Source organism: Schistocerca serialis, chromosome 12 (assembly GCF_023864345.2).
Source record: "Schistocerca serialis cubense isolate TAMUIC-IGC-003099 chromosome 12, iqSchSeri2.2, whole genome shotgun sequence".
In the NCBI taxonomy this organism is placed as follows: Eukaryota; Metazoa; Arthropoda; class Insecta; order Orthoptera; family Acrididae; genus Schistocerca; species Schistocerca serialis.
In genome coordinates this window covers 821,081-842,687 of record NC_064649.1, presented here as the reverse complement: position 1 = coordinate 842,687, position 21,607 = coordinate 821,081, and the positions used below count along the sequence as shown (strand labels likewise).

The window sequence follows — 21,607 nt, the reverse complement described above, 5'->3', positions numbered from 1 at the left end:
CCAATTTAGTGCTGGAGGGCAGCGTGGAGGGTAAAAATCGTAGAGAGAGACCAAGTGAGAAATACAGCAGATTCAGAAGGATGTAGGATGCAGTAGGTACTGGGAAATGAAGCAGCTTGCACAGGATAGAGTAGCATGGAGAGCTGCATCAAATCAGTCTTCGGACTGAACACCACAACAACAACAACAACAACAACGTTTGACACCTGAAGATTAGATAGATGGATCGGACAATCGGTCAACACGGACCGTCTTGTATCCGTTACTAGAAAAGACACTTGTGACACAACTTGTCTAAAACAAGTTATCGGTTGAAAAAGGGACAAATCCTACACAACGAGGAATTGGTAATGGAAAGAAGCGTGGGAAATGGAAATTGGTGGGCGAGGCCGAGGAAGCAGGCCGAGATGGATGCAGGCTGCATTAGCTGTGCACAGGTGGTGAGACTCGCACAGTGCTGCGTCGTCGGGCCAATCTGCGGACTGAACACCGCCACAGCAACGACACTAAAAGCCATCTCACGTTCCGTTTGACCGTATCAGCGCTTTGTAAGTCGTTGTCGATACGTACTGGTGCCTCTGCGAGGTTTGCTCGTGCAGGTGGAGCACTGACTGCGTCCTTTACGCGACCACACACTGAAATACCGCGCGAGTCCTCGTAGTTTGAGTGTGAGGCCCACTGCAGGGGTGACGCAGTGTACTGCCCAAGATTCCTCGAGCGATGAGTTGGAAACGGGATGTTCAATAGTGCACGAAGGTTAAGGTGGAGCTACCCGGAGAATTATCCTGTTCCTACACGGAGAAGGTGGAGCTACCCGGAGAATTATCCTGTTCCTACACGGAGAACGCATTGTCTGTCCACAGCTGCAGCGTTACACAGTTTTCCAGCTTCTCGTGTTACTGTGTGTTCTGCCACGTGCATAAAGGGGTCGATAAGTGTAACAGAGAGACGCCACGAAACGCACCAGCTTTCAATGAGTAAAGGAAAGGCTGTGCGATAAAGCAGGGACTCTCGGCGTCTCGATATCGATCTTAGGCGAGGCTGGACTCAGATTGGAGAGAATACGGTTCGAATCCCATCCAGGTACACATATTTAGGTTTTCCATTCTCTTCACAAATCGTTTAAGTCCTACGTCGTACAAATGTCGATATCATTCTTATAACACGCTTCGTATTATGAAACTACTATCCCTGCTGTTTCAGTTCCCCAAGAAACTGACTTCGTAACTCATTACCGAATGGAAATGTCCAAAGTAGTTCGTTCCTTTTTAAATCACCTACAGCAGTAATCTCGCGTAATGCAAACGTAGCTGAACCGAGCTACTTCATTAATTTTTGGCAGTAGATTTTCCAGTTGAGGTTGTCACTTTCCACTTGTTTCTCATAGTTGAAGAAACTTATTTTTATAGCTTGTGGTATTCCTTGAGAAACGTACCGAGGATTGACGGCGAGTCTCGTTTCTCGCGAAAGCGACGACCCGTGCGTCGAGTGGGCGGGGCGGCGGAATTCCGCGCGGCCTCGCGGCCCCCCGCCACGCCGCAGAGCAGAGCAGCTCTCGCGGCCAGGAATAGCGGCCGCCTTATAAGCCTCGCCGCTATTCCCGGCGCGACGCCGTGACGCAGGCGGCGCTGCCGACGCCGACGTCGACGCGCCATAGCCCGGCCCGGCGCGCCGCTTCTACTGTTACAGCAGCGCCGGCGCCAGCGAGGCCGTCTCTCCTCGCCCCAATTCCAGCAATCGCTTTCCTAAAGCGGAGGCAGCTGACGTTGACGTTAGTGATGGAAAAAACCGACCGGTTAAAATCGCCGCCGCTATTTTAGTTCCGAATAACAGGTATTTTTTGGTCTCGGTTATAACAAGTGTTTTTTTTTATTTTTCCTTGATAACCGGGTAAAATACCGAAATACCAATTAGGCATGGCAAGTGCGCTAAATTTTTTCGTTTTTTTTTAAAAAAAGGGTAATTTTTATTCGTAAAACACATTTTTTTGAAAAATTGCGGTATTATAGTAAATGCGAAAAGCGACCAGTGCTATTTTAATAACAATGCCGACAGAAACGAGGGTATCACTGGTAAACCATTACTGAGACAGAATTGTCCCTGTTGCTGTGTCCTGACTTAAGGTACGCGTGGACGTGCAGCGTGCGAGACTTGTCCCCACCGGGTCTGTACTGTAGTTCCTCGTTGTCGTCGGACACATGTTGTATTGCAGAATGACAGCGACTCTAAACTGGAAACACTTTTACGAAGTGACTTTGCGATGGAAGATTAAAGTTTTGTCTGCCATTTATATCGAGTAATAAAAGAGCAAGTAAATTATAGCGAGAGCAATAAATTGAAAACCTAGCAATTCATTAACTGATGTGCTGCCTGTGTCTACATAATGTGCATCTATCTTTTTGTAATCCTCGAAAACGGGCAAGTTAACACGAAAAACAGTTCTTCGATCTTAGTTTTCACCCTTTGTCACTGACTATTCGTAATGTCCAAATAGACGCATTATCCCCGATTACAACATGATTTTTGAGCAAAAGTTCACATATTAGTCGGTAGTATTCAAACACTTATCGCTTTTAGAGCAGCGAAACTTTCTTTATATCTTGAAACTAAGACAGCCAAATTTTTTCAATCTTTTTTATAAATTCCTACGTGTAGTACATAAAATAATAGGAATAAAACCCCGAAAATCGGTTATTTCAAAAACCGGTTGTTTTGAGCTGCTTTAACAATTCGGCTAAACTGGCGTTGAAAAAGACCGGTATAACCGGAAACCGGTTGTTTCAGCGATAGCCGCCATCCCTATTTGACGTGGACGAGGACTCCAGCCACATGAGGCACCGCCCGCCCCGCGTCACACGGAACGTGGTGGTTAACGTGATTTGCGGCTGGGCGCTCTCCAGTGGCACGCGAACCGCACACGTTGTTTATTAAAATGGACGCGCGTAAAGTCCTACGTTAGCTCCTTTAAAACGCAATTTCCTCCCTTCTCCAATTACAAGAGGCGCTCGATAAACAATGCAACAATTTTTTTCTGAAGGCAGGTTCCAGTACACCACATTATTCCCCACAATCCTATTTTGCAACATCACTTAATGCGACAACCTTACGCCGCCCTAGTGGGAGGGTCCGTGTGCTCTCTACTGCTCGACGTCGGAGCCAACGTCTCGGTGCTTCCCATCATCCACGTACTCCTTCCGGCAGGGCGCATCCTTCATTGGGTCAAATAGATGGAAGTCGGAAGGTGCGAGATCCGGGCTGTAGCGTGAATGAGGAAGAACAGTCCAATGATATTCTGTAAGCTCCTCTCGGATGCGCAGACTTGTATGAGGCCTTCGGTTGTCATGGAAAAGGAGAAGTTGAGCAGTGAGGTATTTGTAATCCGTCCATCACCTCGAATGAGAATGTACGCACGTTACAACATTGTATGTGCGGACGGCTGGTACGCGGGAGATCGGAGAGGTTTGCAGGACCTTGTTGCGATGACGACCGATACCTCGCTCCACGACTCATCGTGCTGTTGTCCACCGCCAGGTCTCCGTAGACATTCTGCAAGCGTCTATGAATATCTGCGACGCTATGATTTTCCGCCAAAAGAAACTCAAGAACACACCTTCGTTACAGATGCCATTTTGAAGGCTATTTATAGCATTGCCACATATCGGAGCTTTATGAAACTACAGGGCTTGAGGTGGGAATATTCCACGATGTCGCACAACAAATTCCGCATTTTTTCAACCAGAATTGGGCGAGAACAAAGAAGTGTTGCATTACTTACTTAACACCTCTCGTAGTAGTCGTTTTGATGTCTGTAGTATACATAAACAAATTCGAGCGAGGTGGCGCAGTGGTTAACATACTGGAATCGCATTCGGGAGGATGACGGTTCAAACCCGGCTATCCAGACTTAGGTTTTCCGTGATTTCCCTAAGTCATTCTAGACAAATTCCGGGATGGTCCCTTTGAAAGGGCACGGCCGATTTCCTTCCCCATCCTTGACATCATCCGAGCTTGTGCTAATGACAGCGATGTCGACGGGACGTTAAACCCAACCTTCCTTCCTTTATAAATAAAAAAATTTGATACCCATGAGCATATCATAAGGCAAAAATGTTCCATTTCCAGTCAGTAAAGACATCAGTTTATAAAAGTGCACAAAACCGAACAAATTCTCTCCTGAGAAAGCATGCACTTATATTTACACAACATCGAATATTAAAGAAAGTATTTATATTAAGTTAATAAGGAAGTCCCACAATCTTTTAGAAAACGCGAAGGTGACTAAAAACTTTTTGGATACAGCAAAACATGAATCACCGTGGTAGCTTGTCAGCTCTACCCACTACGCTATACTGAACTTGTTTTGTATGGCCCCTCTATTTATATTACGATCTCGTGGAGACTTTAGTCGCCAGTATCTTATCAACTGACATTTAATTATGAAACAAATCCTACTTCGAACAACGCGTTTTTTTTATGAATCTTCAGTGCACTGTTGCTTCAAAATGATACACTTCTGTAACACGCAATTTATAGTAGGAAAATTCTTTAACTACCAATACGACATTTCCCGTGATTTCATTACAGCAAATCGTAGCCATAACGACGCATTAACGAGTGATCCTCAATGTGCTCGTGCTTTGGAATGGCATAGGCCTATGTTCATAGGACATAAAATCCATCAAATAGGGGCTTCAAACTGAAAAGACTGAATCCACTATGGCGTCTCCCAAGTTCTGCCTATGAGGCAGAGAGCATTCTTTGATCTAACGTTCCCAAGATACAGCAGGATTGCACGTGTGGCAATGGCTGCTCAAAGCGAAATATCAGGAAGTAACGTCACGAAAATATTACAGCTTGACGTCAACGTCAGCCAACTCGTCCTGCGTGAAGAAGGCCTACCGGTAAGGCAGCTGTGACAGTGGGTCGCACCAGCTACCGACATCGACCGAAGACGACCGATCTTTCCAAATCAGTGCGCCAGTACGCACGCATTCTCAGTGCACCATATCTCCTCATCCCGAACACACAGACTTCAGGCGGTGGTTGACGGAATTTCAGTCTGTTTTCTTTAGTCGAATCGTGCCACGTTCCCACGCGCAAAACTTGGATTGTGAGGAATTTTTAAGTTTGGTACACGAAAGGAGAAGTTTGTGACATCCTGAGGATGAGAAATACAGCAAGTGGAATACGACTCGGAATCTGTGGTCTGAAATCTCTACTTTATTGGGAACCAGAAGTTTCGAACAACTTAAAAATTTAATAATAATCAATTGTACGTTATCTTACCTTACGTTAGGTATGTTCTAAGGGTGTCTAGACGTTTCAGCTTCATGTCTGCACTTACGGCATCATGTTATCTGCAATACAGGTAAAATCTGTATCGGAAATTTTAGACCTAGATTATAAGCTCAAAAAATTGTGTGTTCGAATCAGTTTTGATGCCTAAATCTTCAGAGTATTTTATTCTTAGATTTATGTTTGTCTTTCACACGTATGCTGAATGACAGTCATTGAAGGTTAATTGACATATTCTGTTTTGCTGAATTTATTTGAAGCTGTCCAGAATGCAGTCACTCTTTTCAACGCCACCAAGAATCGTCTCGAACATGTAACAGAACGTTTATCTCTTCTATAAGCGTAACGCTTCTCTGGTCATTCCAGTAACTGAGGAAAGAGTGTACAGTACACGCCAGTTCTTTTCGAGGCGGATGTAGCCCACTTCCATTCATTTCCCGTTGTTTTAATAGCAAAAACCACAATACAGCACTCGTCTCCGAGCACAGAGGTGTCGTGGTATCCACTCCGCCCAAGGAAGTTAGAACAGATTCTAACCTCCTTGACAGAGTCGACTGACGAACAAGATGGGAAGCACTGTGACCTATCGGCCGACGGCGTCTGGCGACCGTTGTCAGTGCTGGAGTGATATCCTTTGTACCAATTAGAAAACAATGGTCGTCCAACTTTCGCTTTTCTTGAATGACATGCTGAAAGTCGCGTATCTCGGCGCAGTATCTCTTTTCTTTCGAAAAGAATTTGACACGGTACCACACCAATTACCGAAACTACTGTCATATTGGGTATTAAATTTCTTTCCATTAGAATTCGCAACATCAGAAATAGCCTTTGTGCGTTTAGTATCTGCCTGTATCACTATTATTATTATTATTATTATAGGGGTAGCAGTAGAAGTACTAGTACTGCTAGTATTAACTGTACTAGTTCTTAGGCGTGCTATTTATTCACATTCTTTCCACATACGCTAAAATATTTTAATTATATTAGTGCTATTTTATTACTATCTACTGTATTAAAGTTATCTTATTTCTTAGGTAACTACAATCTAAAAGAGGATAGTATGTGTGAAACCATGTTCCAGTGTAAGAGATGGTCTGAACACCCTAATCTGATAAGCTTAAATGAATAAATAAGTAAATATTTTCCTATCTTCTTAATAAATAAAGTGTTAATTTTAAGTTTTTCAGTTTCCTAATTAATTTTAAGGTTACAAGTATTTAAAGTTGCAAGTTAAACAAGAAGAAGCCAAATACGCTTCATTATCTACATATGGACAATATTGTGAAAATACGACCTGTCTTAATAGCTAGGTTGCAGGTTATTTGTAATAAGGCCAGGCGCGACATTCGGGGTAGTGAGCGCGCATCGCGCTGTTCCGTGTTGCAGGGGCGAACTTCGCCTTCTCCGTCTACGACTTCGACGGAAGCGGCACCATCGACGCCATCTACCTGGGCGACCTCCTGCGCGCCCTCAACCTCAACCCCACCCTGGCCATCGTCGAGAAGATGGGCGGCACCAAGAAGAAGAGTAAGTAACCAAAAGTCTTCAGTCACCAAACTAAAGCACATCTCAAACGCCTGTTATCGCGGGCGCTGATGACCTCGCCACTAATTATCAAAATCACCACCACCACCTATTTTGCTGATTTGCCTAACTGTGGGCGTGACAGAAACGGTAAGGCAGTGCAGATGTATGAGGGGCAGTCGCGAGAAGATTCAGGTTGCGCTGCACTGCCGTGACGAATCGTTCCATTAAACCTTCCATTTCCTGGTATAGAGACACTTATTTCTTGTTTTTCACTCCTACAAAAAGTGTTCAATTTACAATGGTGCAAGATGTTCGAAATTCTCAGGAAAATAGCTATAAGCTATGACCGGGTGATTATAATTGAAGTGCATATACTCACGTAGCTCCAGTGTGGGCTGTAATTATCGTAGATATGCAGATGCATTAATGTGAAACTGATTTACACTAGAGAAAATTCAGTACCAGGTGCACATCTGGCGCCGTGCGGTATCTCGTCCACATCTCCAGTGCTCACATTGAACAAATTGTGTATGCAGTGGTTAAGCATACAATCAACATTATGCTTTTTTCACTTGTTTGACCTTTTCTACCACGCCCCGATCCTAATCCATTACATAAGGATACATTTCTTTTTTGCACACTCAGCGCCAGATTTCTACATGGTGGCCGAAACTGGAAGTAATTTTTTTCCAGCGTAAATCGGTTCCGCATTAAAGCATTAGAATATCTACCAAGTTTCGCTGCCATACGATAATTACAGCCCACACTGGAGCTCTGCGAATAGTTGCACTTTAATTATAAACACCGGTACAATGTATACAAGAACCAAGAGAGAAGAATAAGAGTGGAGGGCCAAGAAATAAGTACTCTGGTTAGAAATGGTACACGGCAGGGACGCAGTCTGTTCAAAGCATACATTATAATATCTTTTTATTGCGCAACTAAAAGGTCTTTAATGTGGCAGGTATTGCTACATCAACTGATTACAGTCACTGAAGAAAATTAACAATAATATCACTTATCTCGTATTTGTAATCCAACGACGAATTCGCTCTGGCTTTGGCTCGTAACTAAAAATGTTGTCTAGGTGACATGACTGTCGCTGTCGGTGCGAGAGGCACTCGGATGTTAATTACGCCGACCTGAAGAGCTTACGGAGACAATCTTTCAGGATTAATCTGATGATTTATGTTTTTCACTGCAATGTGCTTCATACTTTTTTAAACAATGGTCACTTGAAAATAATTCTTGACACTCACTTTTCACAAAAATTCACATTTATTAAACTTTTAATACTTTCGCATGTTCAAAACATTACTTCATCATACAATTTCGCAGCCGTTACTGCTCTTAATAAAACTCACATTTTTCATTGTCCGCAACTCAGACTCATCTTTTCATTTCCAACACAAAGTCAAGACTTCATATTCAACAGACAAACCTGACTACCCTGTACGCTTCCGCGCCAAAAAAAGTCCCAAACCAGCATCAAAGCTAACAATAAGTACAAAGATATTCACACTAGATATTATATCGATTTCAATATCTCAAAATATCGACGTACACACATATAAAAATGAAACCAAATTTGAATAGAGTGAAAAATATGAGACATTACGCAGAAAAATATTCATTAATCTATGGTATCGAAAAACAGGGTTAGCGGGTGGTAATGGTTACGCAAATAAAGAACCATTACAACATCGAAGAAACAATTATGGAAATAAAAGAAAGACTGAGAAGTGGTATTAAAATTCGCGGTGCAAGGATGCCAATGGTACGATTCGACTTCTGTTCAGTGGAATGAAGTCTAGCGACCAGACACTGTGGATCTAGAGCAAACCAAACAGAGGCGAAAGTAATGAGGAATGGCATAAAATGAGATAACCGATAAACTTCACAAACAACTTGGGGATCGCGAACTAGATGAATTCAAAAAATTATGCTACGTTGGAAGCAAAAAAGACGCGACGGAAGAAGCAAGGAGGGTATAAGAAGCAGAATATAACAGACAAAGAGACCGTTCCTTGCCAAATCAAGTTTCATAGTACCCTAGCGAACATTCGAGGAACGAATTTCTGAGAATGTACGTTTAGATCACATAGTTGTATGAAAGTGAGTCTTGGACTCTGCGAAACACGAAAAAGACGAGTCGAAGCGTTTGAGATTTGGTTGGCAATGTGGGCTGATACGATAAGAAGGAGCTCGTCCGCAGATTCGGCGAAGAAAGGCGTATGTGGACAACATAGACAAGGAGAAGAGGTCAGAATGAAGGAAAGGTGTTATACCATAACGGAATAAGTTCCACGGAACTAGAGGGAGCTGTGGGAAGGGGGGGGGGGGGGGGGACAGCGACTGGAAATGAACCTGCTAGTCTGAGATGGGATGAGATTCTTGGCATAGGAGGGGAAGCTGTGGCGGGCTGCATCGGACCAGCCAGAGACGCCGTCCTTAGGAGCATCTCTCGTTATGCCAAGTCAGCCTATACAGAGAAACTGTAAGGAGTGTATTTTGCGTTTGGTACGGCTTTGCGCTGATCGGCAATGGAAAGCTAATCGCGATGTTGTTGGAAGCAGTGACTCTTAAAGGTATGTGTTGTTCTGTGCTGTGGGCTGAGAAGGAACTGGAAACTCGAAATGGAAAAATACTGAAAGTTCCAAAATTTGATGTTTTTTTTTCCTGTAGACCGACACACCTTTCACTGACCTACAAATTGAGTTTTGGAAAAGAAAGGGACCTACTGGCCATGCCTGATTTTCTTGAAGCGAAATACAGGGATTTTTATTTCTCGTTGTGTCACTATTCAGTACTGCATTCTGTATTACTGTTCAACAATAAGCGAGGCAATGCTGTAACCTCGCTTGGAAATGAAGCATGGCACGTACATCTTTACCTAAATTTTCATTTATATACTTTCGTTATTATAAACTGTTCGCCTACATAGCTGAGTGGTCAGCAGGCGAGAGGCCCGGATTGCGGAGGAATACCAGGCGAGAGGCCCGGATTCGTCTCCTGGCCGGGTCGGAGTTCTTCTCCGCTTGAGGACAGGCTGTTGTGTTGTCGTCATGATCGTTTCATGCTCATCGACACCCAAGTCATCGAGGACTTGCACCAGGTGACCGTTCTACCTAACGGGAGGTCCTTGCCACATACGCATTTCATTTCAATCCTGAGCTTGTTAAACTTTTGCAACACTTGTTCTGTCACACGTTAAAAATGATAGTTTCATATCATAATTTGAGTTCCTTCGAACAAATTGGTTTGTAATGTGACTCTATAACGGTTCGTCTCTGTTTTCTTACATATGGCATTTCGCACATTCAAAATTTTCCAACTCCGGTCTAGTTACGGAAATGCCTAGCTTCTGCCTCAGCATAAAGTCGCGATCTCAATATACGAGTAAACGGGCTAAGCGTCGAGACGGATTGTAAAATAAGTGTCAGTCTGAAGAACTAAGTTTCTCCTTCGAATGCGAAAATATTTTGTCGACACCGACATACGCAGGGGAAACGGTCGCCACCATCACCACCACCACCACCACCACCATCATCATCATCATCATCATAAAATAAGGGAAAATCAGAATTCGCACGGAAAGATATAGGTGTTCGTTTCTTCTGCGCGCTGTTCGAGATGGAATAATAGAGAACTATTGTGAAGGTCAAGATCCCTCTGCCAGGCACTGAAGATGATTTGCAGAGTATCCGTGTAGGTGTAGATGTTTTCCCTGGGTGTCAGTTACTCCTAGTTAGATCATTGCATCGAGACTCCAGCATTAGCACGTGATGCAAAGCAGTGGGAGTCACACACACTCTGTGAGACGAATTGATGTACAAAGCCGGCGGCTTCCAGCAACGGCAATCCCAGCTCTAGCGTCTCTCGTATCGCTTTTTGTTTCGCTAATTAGTTATTCATTCGCCAGTCGAGCTGGAACTTAATCGGGGCGTGCAAGGACACTTTAACAGATGTTGCAAGTTTACCGACGCTTAACTGAAGCAAAGAACAAGAGCTAACAATCATGCTCGAAGCAAGGAAAACAAAAATTCCTCGTTCACATATTAAGGGCGTTTTACTTGCCATCAATAATCAAGTTTATTAGTAATTGTTTTCCTGTTATGGATTTTTGCGAGAGATTGATGGGAAGATCCCACTGTTGTCTTTAGAAGTCTCCATATCAGTGATTCCATTCGCGACAATTTATAGGTATGAAAGTGAATAAAGTGTGTTAGAAATAATCAGTAACGCCCGTCTCATTGGCTCAATATTTCTCGACTTAATGAAATAGAAAGAGAGAGGTGTGAGTTTATTTGTTTTAATATTGACTAAATAGAATGTGCGTCTGAAAAGTTTGGTTACTGGCCTCAGATACAGGAAACAAGGGTTACAAACAAAATACCTTTACTGGCTTTCTGCGTCATCACCCTTTAGCTACATCACACTTCTGACATCGGTTATATAGCTGATGGAATTTGTCAGCAAACGCTTCTTGTGGAATCGCTCGAAGCACCGTGTTCTTGGATATGCGCGTCGTTACAGCAGAGATCTCGTGCTACCAGTACGATCTGGAGGAAAAGGGACATTCGGTGTCGTGGTGTCCGCCGTCTATCTCGAGTGGTAATTCGTGACGGCTCGAGCCCTTGCTGTCAAAAAGACGCCCGCCATCGACTTAGTCTTGGGTTTTGTCAGCCGGCAGACGACGAACACCGCTGTGGCAAGGTCTCCGGATCGTATCGGTAGCGCCAGCTTTCGTCTCCCGTAATTATACGAGCTTGCAATGACGTGTGGCCGCGGTGCATCGGGCGATGCCACAAAGAAGCGTTTGCTGACAGTTCAGATTCCAGCAACTTTACAGACGATGTCTTAAGTGTTTTGTAGCAACACTCATCACTTTAAACACCTTGCAACTTTTGATTCCTTTATTTTCTGAGACCATTCCGCACACTTTTCAGACCCTTCCTGTATTACTTATCTTCTTGTAATTTTAAAAACATGAGTGTCAATTTTTTCCACTCTGAAGTGTAGCTAAGTGTTGAACTTCGTTAGGCGTTTCTCGTTCTGGGGTACTGGGTATCAGAAAGGTTGGGAACCACTGCACCACTATCTCCATAACCATAAACTGAAACCATTATTTTTTTCTGAACACTCCTCCGGAAGGGTGGCCTACAAAGTACCCAGTACATAAATATCGAAACAGAAGCACAACGTGCTTGTCATGCTCTCTGTGCGGTGATCGGCAAGCTCTATTGGAAGTTGATTCCGATCCTGGGAACAGATATTCGACTATCTGAAGGAGTTCTTGAGGTCAACTGACAGCGCACTTGGTCTTCCCAGTGTACGGAATCAGAATAAAAACACTCGCCGCGTCAAACAAGAATAAGAATTCTACGACATAGGTCGTCTTGGTCACGAAGGTGGACGCACAGCTTGAGGCGGACTCGCAGCTTGTTGGCACTTCTCACAACATATCATTCCTAGAGGTGAAACAAGAATTAAATGGTAAAAACGCCAGCACCGACTGACATTAGTCACTTTCTCACCAAACTACACTGTTTAGTATCCTGCACTTACAGAAATCTATAGAAACTGTCTCTATTCTGTGTTGGCCATTGATTATGTTGTAAGAATCGAGTGTTACCTTCACGAAGTAGTCTCTTACTCTGTGCATCATGCAACACAAAAGTCTCGCATCTTACTTGCAGTAAGGTTGATGTATAGTAATAGAAAGTGGAAATCTCAAATACATTCATATTGCACTGCCCGACAGGAAAGTGCACCACCGAGGAGATATGGTCGAATGTCAATGTAACTTCGTACATGTATTCGTACAAAATGACTAAGAGTTGCAATTTATCTGTGAAAGGTAGAACGATCACCAGAATGGATTGGTGGTGTTTAGTGTTGTTACCAGATATGGTAGAATAAGAGACGTCAACAGCGATCATTGTAAAGGACACGAGAATGCTGTGTACTCGTGTGAGACAGGTTTAGCGGCACCTGACAGAGTACGAAAGGAGCTTTTTGTGGGTCTCCTCTTTGCCAGAGGGTCGGGCCGTGCAGTACCCATATTTGTGGGGCATTCCTACGTGACAGTGACCAAATGTTGGACTGTATGGGAATATAAGGGTAGATATACTCGTCATCAAGATTCTGGTTGACCACCAGAAGGGAGGGTCGCCGTTTTGTGCCCCGAACACATCGCAGCCCCTTCACAACTGCCACTGCCATCCGAGAACAACATTCTGTCATCCCAGACAGACTAGGGAATTGTCGTGCCACGCATACACTGCCGCTAACACCAACGGCGGTGCCTGAGCGGCGCAGTGCGGGAAAGAGTGGCCAGCTGACGAAAGGCGCCGTAATTCGATCAGCGATGAGTCGCGGTTATGCACTGCCACGGATGACCACCGTCAGCGACCTGGGGAAAGGTCCCTTTCTTCCAATGTTTCGGCGAGGCACGTCGGTCTTAGTCCTGAAGTCGTGCCGTGCGGAGCCATCGGGTACAATTTCACGTGAGGACGTGTGGCGATTGAGGGAACTCTCATGGCACAGCAGTGCGTAACGGACATCGTGCTTCCTCGTGTGTTACTTCTAATATGGCAGTATTGTGGTGTCATTTTTCAGCAGGACAATGCCCAAAAACACACGGAATGTGCCTGTATGAACTGTCTGGGCGATTTTCAAGTACTCTGGTGGCCATCTAGATCTAGATCCCCACATCAGGCTCCGACAGAACGCGTGTGGAGTCAGTCAGGACGTCAGCACTGTCCAGGGTGGGTATCGAGGTGCACTTCCAACAGTTGCAGGCCGAGGCAACAGAATCAATGAGAGCACCCGCGCCAGAGGGTGGGCTCATTACTGCCAAGTTCTCCTCAGATCGCAGAAATAACATCACATACACTCTCAATCAGAGAAGTTTCATTCCTTCCCTTTTGGGTGCTTCACATTTTTTTGTCAGGCGATTTGTGCTTCCTTCCCTCCGTGGTTATCTTTAACATATTCCCTTTTTGTTATAGTTCATAAATTGAAGTGAGATTAGACCAACTGTTTCGCTGAAACGGTCGCAATAAATGCAGATACCTTGCTGTAATCCGAACCAAATCAATCAGCAGTCACAAGAAAGTGCCTCAGAAACATTTTGTAGTCGTAATGAATGGCAGAAGACTGTTCAAAGAAGGAAAAATGTAACGCAAAAATTTAGGCTTATACTTGTAATGTGTACGTTTTTTGTCTGGTAAGCCAATTTTGGGGTGAAATTAATGTCCTTAAATGAAGATTTCTCAGAAGGATGACACAACAGTATGTCATAAAATATTTGGGGAGGAAAGAAACGTAAATGTAATTATGTTTCGCTGAGGCGAATCTGCGGCGATGCACTCTCATACGTTTATCACTCAAGTGGATATCTCTTTCAGCTTTTATAGGCGCTACCTAGAAAGCGCAAACGGGATGTCCTACTGCTCTCTATAGAAACAATGTGTGAATAATAATTATGCTTACTCCATCTATGCACCAATAGTGCTTTCTTGTAAAGTGTTTAAATATTATGTTACAGTACATAACATAGCTTCATACAGTATTGCAAAACAGTCCTTCAAAGTAGTGTGTTCAGTTAACGATTTAACAATTGTAAATTGTAAAGGACGAGGTGTACAGGGAACCTGATCCTAATTTAAAATTTAACCTATTTTATGATACTTTTGTGAGTATATTTGGAAACAGTTTCCCTAAGAAAACAGTTAAACGTAATTGTAAGAAACTGTAGTTTACTAAAGAGATGAAAATATCCTGGAAATAGAAAAGGGTATCCAGAAACAGTCAAACATTATAAAAACTACTGCACTGGGGATTAAAAATTCCAAAAGTATGTGATTATATCTGAGATTAACACCTCTGATAATGAAATTAAAACAATTTGGAATATTCTTGAAAGGGAAACAGGGTAACTGAGAGCAGAAGAAGACTATGTATCTATCAAACTCAATGAAAAGTTTCTTAATAAAAAGTCAGAAAGAGAAAATATTTTTCATAATCCTTTTTTAAGTGTTGTAGAGAAAATAGGATCCAGCTATTCATTGGAAAATGTAAGTTTGTATCTGGAAGAGGCAATACCTATGCAATTTGATAAAACTGAAATTCAACCCACCTCTCCTGCTGAAATTAGAGAAATAATAAAGTAGAAGTTCGCATGAAATTTATGGCATATTCAGCACAGTACTAAAAATTGTTCCCCAAAATATAAGTTGGATTCTCAGCCACACATGTCGTAGTTCACTGAAACAAGAAAGCATTGCATATCTGATGCTAACAACTACCGCCCAATTTCTATTATGACAGATTTCTCCAAAATTATTGAAAAAGTAATGTATTCAAGAATAGCTCCGCATATTTGTAAAAATGAAGTATTAATAAAATGTCAGTTTGGTTTTAAAAAAGGTTTTTCAACAGAAAATTCTATATATGCTTTCAATGATTAAATATTAAATGCTCTCAATAACGAAACATCAACCATTGGGATTTTTTATGAACTCTCAAAGGCGTTTGACTGTGTGAATCATAAAATTCTTCTAGGTACGCTTAAGTATTGTGGTATGAGTGGGAAAGTGCACAAATGGTTTAATTCATATTTAACTGGGAGAATGCAGAAACTTGAAATTAACGATGACAGATAGTCCGCAAAAAAACAATAGAGTCCTGTAACTGGGAAAATATCAAGAACAGTGTCCCACATAGTTCAATCTTGGGTCCCCTATTCTTCTTAATACATATTAATGACTTGCCGCTCCATATTCATGAAGATGCAATGCTAATTCTTTTTGCTGGTGATACAAGTATAGTAATCATACTCAACAAATAAGAATTAGCTGAGGAAATTGTAAATAATTCTCTACAAATGGATTCTCACAAAATTTTGAGAAGACACGGTATATACAGTTCTATACAGTAAATGGCATAACACCATTGATAACTACAGACTTTGAACAGAAATCTGTTGCTAAGACAGAGTATTCAAAATTTCTGGGTGTGTGCATTGATGAGAAATTGAACTTTAAAAAACTCATTCATATTCTGCTGAAACATTTCAGTTCAGCTACTTCTGCTGTTACAGTTATTGCAAATTTTGGTAATAAACATATCAGTAAATTACCCTACTATACCTATTTTCATTCACTGCTTTCATATGGCATCATATTTAGGGTTAATTCATTTGCAAAAGCGTGAAATCAGAATAATAGCTGGAGCCCACCAAAGATTACCTTGCAGACATTTATTTAAGCAAGTAGGGATATTCACAGTACCTTCACAATACATATATTCATGTATGAAATTTGTTGTTAATAGCCCATCCCAGTTCAAAAATAATAGCAAAGTGCATAGCTGCAACACTAGAAGAAAGGATGATCTTTACTATTCTGGGCTAAATTTGACTTTGGCACAGAAAGCGGTGAATTATGCCGCCACAAAACTCTTTGATTATTTACCAAATAGCATTAAAAGTCTGACAGATAGCCAATCAGCATTTAAGAACAAATTAAAAGGGTTTCTGGATGACAACACCTTCTACTGAAAGATGAATTTTGAGATATGAAGTATTTCTTTCTAGAAAAATTAATAAGAATGTGTATAGAATTTGGTAATTTGCCGTTAGTCAGCGCTAGACGTAAACGTGGCGTGCTGCAGAAGGGAAAGGCTGTTTCATGAAATGGCGTCCCCTATCACTAGATCTCACTCTGTGTGGCTTTTTTCTGTGGGGACACATTAAAGATCAGAGCTCCGGGAGAGAATACGGGAAGCGACTGCCACAGTCGACGATGCCATGCTGGGACGGGTATGGCAAGAATTCGATTACCGTAATGACGTCTGCTGGGTCACTCACTCATGGTTCGCATAACGTATGTTTGTAGAAAAAAAAAAAAAAAAAAAATTCAGAGTTCCTCCTCAAAATGCAATGTGTATGACATCTGTACAATGTTTAGTTCTTATGCAATAAGTGTTCCCTGACTTTATGTTCACACTGTGTAATGTAATGAAGTATTACATGTAACCATGTTTGTTCGCCACTGTTATTACGTTATTGGTGACAACATCAATTCCTTGCAAATTCTTAAAGATGTGTGAATAAGTTAGTGCAACAAACAGCGGTGAGAGTAAGTTGTTTTCGTTGTGTTGTGCAGACGAGAAGAAGCTGAAGATCGAAGACTTCTTGCCCATCTTCTCGCAGGTGAAGAAGGAGAAGGAGGTGGGATCGTACGAGGACTTCCTGGAGTGTCTCAAGCTGTACGACAAGGCGGAGGACGGCAAGATGCTGTCGGCCGAGCTGTCCCACACACTGCTGTCGCTCGGTAAGCTTGCCACGGCTGAGGTCATAATGGCGGGACAGCTGACTTGTACAGCCAAGGATCTAAGGCTTTTTCGCTTCAGTCACAGAAGAACTACCGAGTATTCAGCACAACACCTATCTTAACGTAATAGGTTCTAGGGTTCGATCAAACTCAATTTTCGAAGAAAATCTCCTCGTTTGCTGGAACCAACACACACACACACACACACACACGTGTGTGTGTGTTTATTAGTGTATCGTGTAAAAATTTGAAGTAAATCTGTCAAACTATTTGAGAACTTTGATTACAATGTTAAACTTCATGCGTGTGTGTTTTAGGCCTCCAGCAAAAGAAGTGATTTTCTCCGAAAATTCAGTTTGATCGCAACCTAGAACTTACTATGGTAAGATTGTTGTGGTTGGTTGGTTGTTTTGGAGAAGGAGACCAGACAGCGAGGTCATCGTTCTCATCGGATTAGGGAAAGACGGGAAAGGAAGTTGGCCGTGCCCTTTGAAAGGAAACATCCCGGCAAGATTGTTGTGTTGAATACCAAGAATTTCTCCAGGGACTGAAACGAAAAATAGCTAGCTATAATAGCCGAAAGCTTTAATTGTGAGAGTCTTTTTGTTGTGCCTATCTACGACTCTACATCTCCGCTATATGGTAAGTAGTAACTTTCCTTTTCATAATACTGTTACATTCCATCCTGGATTTTCCATTGTTTGATTATATCGTAACAACCGATCACCACAACGTAAATTCGACCTTTAGAAAAACTTACTAATAATATTTCAACACAAATAATGCAACAAAGCTTTATATGCCAATAAAAGAAACAGCTGTGAGCGATAAAAGCAGCAATTTAAGAAAAGCCGGCCACACAAGCTCGAGTAATTCGTAACTAGACACGGCAACCAAGAATAGAATTTAAAACCATGTCTTTAATAACATTTCTACGTAAAAGATGTGCCAATATCCAACAAAAGCAGAATGTGAAGGAAAGACTGTGCACGTACAACGATTTATTCGTACGATAGCGGTATAAAAACTTATAAAGTTAACAAGTTTCAGTATGTCCATCTTTTCAGAGATGATTACAGGACTCGGCTGATCGGTACAGGATGTCAAATCAAACACATTTCAGCCGTCTAATTTCCAAATTGTTATTTTTTTTCTTGCGATAACAGTTTGGAAATAGACGGCTGAAAGGTGTTCGATTTAACATCCTGTCTAGTTTACAGTCATCATTGGCCAATATAAATATATTGGCTGCCGCCAGCTTGACACGGAGACACGTTGACAACATCTGATGTATAGCGTAAAAGCTCCTATCCCAGCAATACCTACCAACATTATTCGATAATACATGGACGTAGAAGATCTTACAAGCTACTTTAACCTATAATACTGCAGCAAAACGTCAATGTTAATAACGTTAATGGAGTTACTTGGGTGTTTCTCGAGGATTGTTGGAAGTTCCCGTCACATCTCCTCAGCAGTAACCAACAAAGCTACAGCAAGCAGGTGGCGCATTTTGTTGAGATGAATTAAAGCTAAAATTTAATATCATGATTTATTTAGAACCTTTCGGTGTCCATGACAATGGAGATAACTGCAGTTAGGGACGTGCTGCAACTATCGCAGAACTGTGCAGCTCGTGAATTTCACGATGCCACTGAAGCTCTAACCACACCTTTGCGAGGTGAAAATTATTCAAGAATACGGTAGTGAACAACTTGTGACAAGTAATTCACACTTGATAAATTGTACAGCAATGACGTGGATCACTATAGTGACTATCCGTAAGATATACAGGTTACGATCAACACTTTTCTGAATCAGTAATGGAATGCTCGCTAACTGCCCCCAAGTGTCTTCCGATTTATTCGTTGGCTTCACCGACTCGAAACCAACTTCGAGTGAAAGACAGGCTGCAGCTTATTCTAGAAGTTACACCGAACAAAATTCCCAACGAGGCAGGTTTAAATTTCAGCGCGGGAGGGGGGGGGGGGGGGGGGGATAAAAAAGGCACATCGCCCATTTGCTCGCCTCACACGCGTCCTGACCAATGAGCCCATTGGTCCAGACGACATTTGTCACACTCGGAAAGTTTTGCCCAGTACTACCACGAATGTGGTTAAAGCAAAACGACTTCTTTGCACATATATACGTGGATAATATAGGTAATAGATTTATCTTGTAGTTGAAATGAGTACCTGTAACAATCCAAATTTAATATATAAAAAAATCAGTAAAATTTCAAGTTTACTTTTCACTAACACACACAGACACACCTCAATGAAAATTAAACTTGAAATTTTTTTTTCTTATTGCTCATCCACTGCAGCAGAAATTTAAATCGGATGCCTTTGTGTAATAAATTAAACTAGTGTTAAAATTTTCATTTGGACCATGTTTTCATTAATTAGTTAACATGTATGTAAAAGTCCATTGCAAAATAATGATATAAGTGCTCAAATTATAATTAACCCTGTAGTTGCTGCTGTAAACATATATTGACATAATCAGTGTCGCCCTAAACAATGATCAAATGGTAGATAAATAAATGTTACAGGTGAGAGACTGACAGATGAAGAGTGTGAGTCCATCCTGAAGGAGTGCCTGGACCCTGAGGATGAGGACGGTTTTGTTCCCTATGCTCGTATGTATACATCGCAAAGTTATTTGTGTAAAGCAGTCTTCATTCCAGTTTTTTTTTTTTTAAGTTTTTAGAGAGCATAGTTTTAGCTATTCTGTGGATACACAACTGGGCACATATATGAACCAATTGCTCATAGCTCCATATAGTCCTGAAAATTTGTGCTTGTGAATTTTTAATAGCTGTGAAAATACTTGTAGAATTTAAAACTAAAAATGTGGGCACATGCAGTTGGTAATAGGAGGGAGTTGAGCTATTCATGCATCTGTTACGTATTGCATGCTACCCACATTTTCATTTAAAATTCTACAAGTAGGTCTATTTTCATATGTATGAAAAATTCACAAGCACATATTTTCAAGATCGTCGGTATGGGGTCAGGAGAAATTATGTTGAACTGACTAATCAAGCATTTAGTTTGAAATCAATTGCAAAATTTGAACCAAGCATAGATGGTAAAGTGACTTAATAAATAATAGTTTAACATACTGAATTGAGAGCCACTATCCATTACACAAATAGTTCAGATCTATGCTCTTTCTTGCCCTCTACAAATTTTACTGCAGGTATTTTTGGTTCCTCATAGGACTCGTGGATACCATAAATACTCTTAGTGCTTTTTTATTCTTCGAACCACTTTTCTTCATTAATAACATGAATGCAAAGTTTTCTCCATATTCTTTTCTTAGTAAGTAAGCTGAGATGATTATGAATGCATTTAATTTTGCATTTAATTTATCCCTTAGTTTCTAAATGTGTGTGGTTTTTTTGTTATGAAGTAAGAGACATAAAAATGGAAATCATAGACTTTCAGAAAAGAACAGCAGCCAATATAAATAAGCTATATTGTGTGTTTCATAATGGAAGCAGACTTTTGAAGTAAGTAATTAGACCACTTACTTTTGTTTGTAATAATTTGATCTCAAAATTTGATTTTGGTTTCACATGTTAGTTGCACAACAGACTTGCTCAAGGCCAGAGTCAGGTACATTAAACAAGGCTTAAGATTGTCACGAATCTCATAAAAATTTTGTTTGCTGACACAAAAGGGAATCGTTTCGAGTAGAGTAATGAAAGGTCTTGAAATATTAGCTATAAATGATGGAGCTGAACTCTCTAGAATAAAATAAATTATTGTGATCCAATTTAAACATATTTCATGATAATGGCATCGGTTCAGAGTTTACTCGTGCATTTTGCAGTCTACACAATTATACCCAAATATTGATATAGAAATATCTTTAAGATCGTTTTGACTGACAGGATACACTTCCATATTAAAAAATTAATGCTGTTGTAACATTTCGTTTACCCTAGGTGGCTGTTTTTATTTTCAGTACGCACACAAGTAACCTGTACAAACAGCACACAAATTTTGGCACTGATGGCACAGTAGTAGGCAGGAAAATATAATGCATTACTTAGACAGAAAACAGCATGTAACCTAACATTAGCACTGCTCATGTAAAATATTTATGTACTTTTCACAATACCTTACAAATTTTGATCTAAGTTGAACAGTAATCCCCCCCCCCCCCCCCCCCCCCCCGCGGAGGCATTAGACACCATCACACTATTTACTAACACCACCGACACAATGATTGTCGTATACTCTAGGAATAATTCTTGATGGGTAGAACCACGTCAACTGTCCTGCAAGATGACATCTTTCTTGTTAGAGTCATTTCAAGTAACAGATGGAATATAAGGCTGGTGTAACAAATGACATATTGTCTGAATTGGTGATAAATGCAAGATAATATGCATGAGTAGAAAAGATTTGAGCACAGTGCTCATGATCTGCCAT

General features: G+C 41.4%; 1 protein-coding gene across 2 annotated transcripts in view; it reads left to right on the top strand.

The window, feature by feature from the left end:
- LOC126428456 (myosin light chain 1) overlaps window positions 1-21,607 on the top strand; it is a 69,634-nt gene that overhangs the window by 39,111 nt on the left and 8,916 nt on the right. For both annotated transcript variants that reach the window (XR_007576838.1, XM_050090391.1), the window contains exons 3-5: window positions 6,682-6,822; window positions 16,995-17,162; window positions 19,717-19,803. Coding sequence is in view for 1 of the 2 variants with exons in the window: in XM_050090391.1 (XP_049946348.1) it covers window positions 6,682-6,822; window positions 16,995-17,162; window positions 19,717-19,803 (396 nt within the window). In the remaining variant the exon portion in view is untranslated. The remainder of the gene's footprint in view (window positions 1-6,681; window positions 6,823-16,994; window positions 17,163-19,716; window positions 19,804-21,607) is intronic.